At 35.9% G+C, this 5,127-nt stretch overlaps 2 protein-coding genes across 3 annotated transcripts; one reads left to right on the plus strand and one right to left on the minus strand.

Moving 5' to 3' along the window:
* The first annotated feature begins 1,066 nt into the window (after window positions 1-1,066).
* Window positions 1,067-2,105, plus strand: LOC105231286 (peptidoglycan-recognition protein SD). The gene is made up of 2 exons (XM_011212493.4): window positions 1,067-1,358; window positions 1,444-2,105. The coding sequence occupies exons 1-2, from the start codon at window positions 1,149-1,151 to the stop codon at window positions 1,822-1,824; spliced, it is 591 nt and encodes a 196-aa protein (XP_011210795.1). The 5' UTR covers window positions 1,067-1,148; the 3' UTR covers window positions 1,825-2,105.
* LOC105231287 (uncharacterized) lies at window positions 1,923-4,907 on the minus strand. 2 transcript variants are annotated; one of them, XM_011212495.4, is made up of 3 exons: window positions 4,511-4,896; window positions 3,693-4,362; window positions 1,923-3,384 (listed from the first exon to the last, which is right to left on the minus strand). In XM_011212495.4, exons 2-3 carry the CDS (start codon window positions 4,234-4,236, stop codon window positions 2,450-2,452), a joined length of 1,479 nt encoding a protein of 492 aa, XP_011210797.2. In that variant the 5' UTR covers window positions 4,237-4,362; window positions 4,511-4,896; the 3' UTR covers window positions 1,923-2,449. The 2 variants fall into 2 exon arrangements, with proteins under 2 accessions (XP_011210797.2, XP_011210796.2); XM_011212494.4 differs by having other exon boundaries at window positions 3,693-4,907.
* Between the last annotated feature and the right edge of the window lie 220 nt (window positions 4,908-5,127).

Genomic DNA, 5,127 nt, shown 5'->3' on the forward strand with positions numbered 1-5,127 from the left:
CGCTTACTCGTATCTCTTGCTAAAGAGATGAAGAGCGTCTTGGTTTTGGATTTTTTTTAATGACGATATTGGGAAACAGAAAAAGTACCGAGGGTTATCTATCGGCAGCTCGAGTAGAATAGGAATTCAAATTATTCACAAAAAAATGTAAATTCATAGTTACAGTTGTGTTCGTAATAATAGCAGTGCGATTGGGGATATGCTTCACTAAATGGCACTTCTAATCAAGCATCGATAGTCTTGGAAATTGAAATAAATTTGCCCGAAAGAGAGAAATGAACCAGAATCATATGCCTAGGATGTACAATGGAATAAATTGGCCGAAATATCATTGAATTTACTGTTATTGTTGTCAAATACATATGTATATCAATTTACTATTATTATTATTAAAGTTTCACAACTTTTGAAACGGACTTAACTTTATAAAAATAACGAAAAAGATATTACAAACACAAAGATTGTACACGTAGTCCCTGTGACTTGAAATTAATTAAAATTGAAACGCTTAAAAGCCTATTGTTTTCCTGACCCCTCGTGAACACTGCTATCACCATGAACACAACTGTGGACACACACTTTTAGCATATAATCGGCGATTTCACTGAAGTGGCAAACAAATATTTTACATATATGTACATAGTACATGGACTATTCTGTAGTTTCAAATCTAATGTCCTCCACAGGTGTTTCGCATATGCAAAAGCTTTTAACAGCACTCATATGTCTAGGTGCAATGAATGCTCTGTCAAGATCAGGAGCCAAAGCAAATTTCGATGCGGCCGTGATGGAGTTAACATTGTTGGATAAGTTCTCAATATTTAAAAATAATGTCCGAAACTTAAACGGGAATACCATAAAGTGGTATGCTATTGTTTTGCACAATTTATTTGTCTAGAAATTTGCAATTCTCAGATACATGTAAGTACCTTTTCTAAGTACATTCATATGTATATACAAACGATTATGCATCGAATTATACATGTATGTATGCATACATATATACACAAATACGTTTACTCATTGTCTTGAGATAGTGACTGTCGAGTACTTTTTCCCCCATTCGTCCATATAGTAGCTGTGCTGTAGCCTACATTGTCAGTATATTTGTAGCGCTGTCTTCCAACGAACCGATCGTGCAGAGCAAAATGTATCAAATCATAAAGTGCTTGGTAAGCCATCTTCTGTTATTCACAATCTTCTCCGCCTTCGGGATCAAAACAACAATTGCCGATCCAAATATTATAAGCAAATCACAATGGAACGGCGTTGAGTCGATTAATGAGCTCAGTCAACAGGCATTGCCTATTGGACGCGTTATTATTCTACACACAGCTGGTGCAGGTTGTCAAGATGTGGTAAGTTAATAATTTGCCACTTTAGTACTTCTAAAGAAATTGGTGTATGTCCTCTTAAAATAAAAGTTTTCTTTCATCCATTTAGGATAGCTGCTCGCAACAAGTGCGCAATATTCAAAAATATCATCTGGACCTACATTTCGATGACATTGGATACAACTTTTTGGTCGGCAACGATGGGAATGTGTATGAGGGGCGCGGTTGGGATCTAATGGGAGCTGCCGTTAAAAACTACAATAATGGTAGCTTGAGCGTGGCATTCATTGGCACATTTGAGAATGATCCACCTACAGACCAAGCTTTAGAGGCTGCTCAGTCTCTGTTGGAAATGGGTGTACGCACGACCAAATTGACAGAAGATTACAAGGTGTTGGGGCACCGTCAGCTGGCGTCAACCCTCAGTCCGGGGGCCGTTTTATATAAGATCATTAAGCAGTGGCCTCATTGGACCCGTAGAGCGCGATAAAGCGTAACATCATTTAATTACAAAATTAAAGCGTTTGCAACACAGGCGATTTGAACTAGACATGCCTTCAAGTATAATAAAAACTACACACGCTTAAGTCGGTTTCATGCCAGTTATTGCCAACGTTTTATTTTAATTTTATTTTCACATTTCTATTGGAAAATTCAGTAAATGTAATTGCGTACATCTTGGCATTAATTAATTATAACAAAAGAAAAGAAAAAAATCTGCCGTTTCTATTTAACGGTTCTCTTAAATAAAATTATATGTATTTCAACAAACGTAAGTATGTATTTTCTAAAAGTGCTGAAAGTAAAATTGCCTGCTTATTAAATAAATTAAAATGTAGTTACATCCAAATGGCAAACTATGTACAATGCAGCTGATTTTCACACTTATTTTACCCGTATTTTACACATTAGATTCGAGCTACTTGTATCTGTATATGTGTAATTTATAGGCTAATCCTCCAGTACAATGCTGCATATCTAATCAAGACAAAAACTATAGAAGTAATACTCTACCGTCTTTTACTTTTAATTTAGTGGAATCACATTTTTGCGTAGCTTTCGTTGTCTCTTACGCATTACTACTACTATGTCTATTTTGGTTTTAATGTGTGTTCTTACTGTATTTTTCCACATATTTCGTCTAAACGTTTTATTACATGATCTCTTTTGGCTGCACCCAATAGTGAGTCCCCTTTCTGGTTATGTAAATTTTGAAAACAATTAGTCATTGTAACTTTTGGAGTGTAGTCTTCATTAAAGCCATGCTCCTCTTCACTTGCTATCAGTATGCAATCATCGTCCACCCAATCATTTCGTAATGCTATATTTTTCGTCTGCGTAAAGAATCCACGGTCTGTTTTTCGGAGGAAGTTATACAACGCCACACAGCCGAGTATAATTTTACGACCATTTTCCTCATCAATCCGCAGAGGTTGTGATAATATGGGAAATATATTAGCCAGCATACGGAATGCATTTTCGGTATGCTTATTTACCATACTCATGACATTGTTGTAATTAACTCGCGAGTTATTTGGCACATCGGTTGGTCCGCTCAAGAGATAAGGCTTCAAGGGCAAACCAGATTTACTTGCAAAATAGTATGATTGACTAATGTCATCTTGTGCTTCGTAACTCACTGGCAGTTTAACCTCATTTTCAATTAACTGTCTAAATGTGGACTTCTCATAAATATCGTCGAAAGCTTCCGCCTGAGTCTTCTCGACATCGATATAAAGAAAGTTATCATTAATATCTACTATTGATGTGAATATGAGTGGTTGTTTGTTGATAAAGTCTTTTTGCTCCTCGGCCCGCGATGAAGAATGGAATCTGATTTGTTGCATGGACAAATTGCCAGCGCAATTCAGCACACGGTGTTTGCGTTGAAACTCGTTCGCCACGTTTTGCCATTGCTCATCAGTCTTTGGTAGTGATACAAATGGGTCCTTGAGTAATTCGTATATATTGAGGCATATGTTGGCTATCATTTTTAGTATCACAGGTTTCGAGGCACGGAAGCAATAGTTACGACACGAATGTACTTCACCTGAAAATATTTAATAAGAATGTGTTATTTAGCAGATACTCATACATTTTTAAATGCACATATTTGGAAGCTTTTTCTATATTATACAAGCTGAACTGGCAATATACAACGATAAGGGAATTATTGAATGAATTTTATGATAATGGTTGTAACTTTTCCTTTTTATTTTTGTTTTACATAAGTTCTAACATATTACTAGTTATAGTTGGATAACCCTTACAATTATTATTACTAATTTATAGTATTAATAACTTCTGTTAATATTTATGAAGAAAAAACTAATTGAGAAAGCATTCACCAGAACTTACCCGTTGCCAAATACTTAAGTGTAATAGCAATTCGCTCTTCTGCACTGAATGATTTCTTCTTTCGATGTGGTTCATAGGAACTTATAACTGGAGATAGTTTTGTCACCAAATAACGAAACTGTCTTTCTGTTATGTTGAAGAAGCAATTGAAGTGATATATTTCATTACTTCGGAAAAGTATTTCTTTTCGTAGGTTTTCTTTGCTTAGCAATTCAGCTTGATTTTTCTTCAGCCATTCCTTTGTCCACTCCAATCGTCGTTTACAATTCAATATTCCGGCCAAGTCCAAAGCAGACATTTTTGGTAATTGTCGAGCAAGTGTTGACGCAGTAGTGTTTCGGTTAGTTGGTGCATAATTTCCACCCCCTCCACCACCATCGTCTTTCACATCTTCTCCTTGGCCAACAATAGCAACATTACCACCGACACTATCCGTAATTGCAGTTGTAAGAGTCATCACACGACATACGCCATTTCCATTATCATTTACAATACCTTCGCGTTCACGTAGTACGCCTATAGTTTTTATTTTCAATTTTTCCATATTTCTTATTTATTTTAGTTTTACTCCCAGTTTTTCCTGAATGGGCTGACGTGCTGGCGAACTTTTCACAGAACACGAGCCCGAAAACGAAATCGATTTTCGTTTTCAAGTATCGTTGAAACACGCCTTTCGATTATATACAACGGGGAAAGATGACAAATAAACAATTATTTCGTTCAATCCCTTTGTGAAATTTTGTTTATTATTAATATAGGGCCGATTAGGTGTGGTCAATTCGATTAAGGATAGATATTTTTATATGATTTTTGCCAACCTGCTTTTTTCTTGGAATGTCGAACCAACGAACTGCGAGCAACACAAGGCGACCAACAACAAATATACGTACAGAAAAATGGCAGCAGCCAGCACAAATGTACACACACGTCGGCTGATCGGCAATACTGTTCGAGTTGTTGCTATTTAGTTTGCTTCCGTACCCGATTATGCACCAACTTTAAATAATCATAAATAATTATGAACGACTTTTCTGACAATGTCACTTTACTTTAGCACTATACGAATTACTTCCATATAAAGTGGAGAAATATGAATAAATCGTATTAAAACAGCAAACTATTCACTGTTTTTTACGCTTTTTTCACACGTTCCATCAGAATTCGTGTGGAAAACGAATTCGATTTCATATTTCTTGTTTTCGTGATAACAGCTGTTTGCTGCTCAGCTGACTCAGACAGCAGGGTTGAAATTTGTTCTAAAAAGATATAGCAACTGCAGCAACTGTGTTACCAGCTTTTACATCTATGGCACGAAATTTGTCCAAATAATTTGAAATATGATTGACCCTGTTTCGGTGACAATTGAATTAACTTGAGTCTTTGGGTATGTTCAACCTAAAAATAGGAATTTTCAAAGTTGTATCTTCAAAAACGC

The sequence above is a fragment of the Bactrocera dorsalis genome, unplaced genomic scaffold, assembly GCF_023373825.1.
Source record: "Bactrocera dorsalis isolate Fly_Bdor unplaced genomic scaffold, ASM2337382v1 BdCtg110, whole genome shotgun sequence".
NCBI classification, from domain to species: Eukaryota; Metazoa; Arthropoda; class Insecta; order Diptera; family Tephritidae; genus Bactrocera; species Bactrocera dorsalis.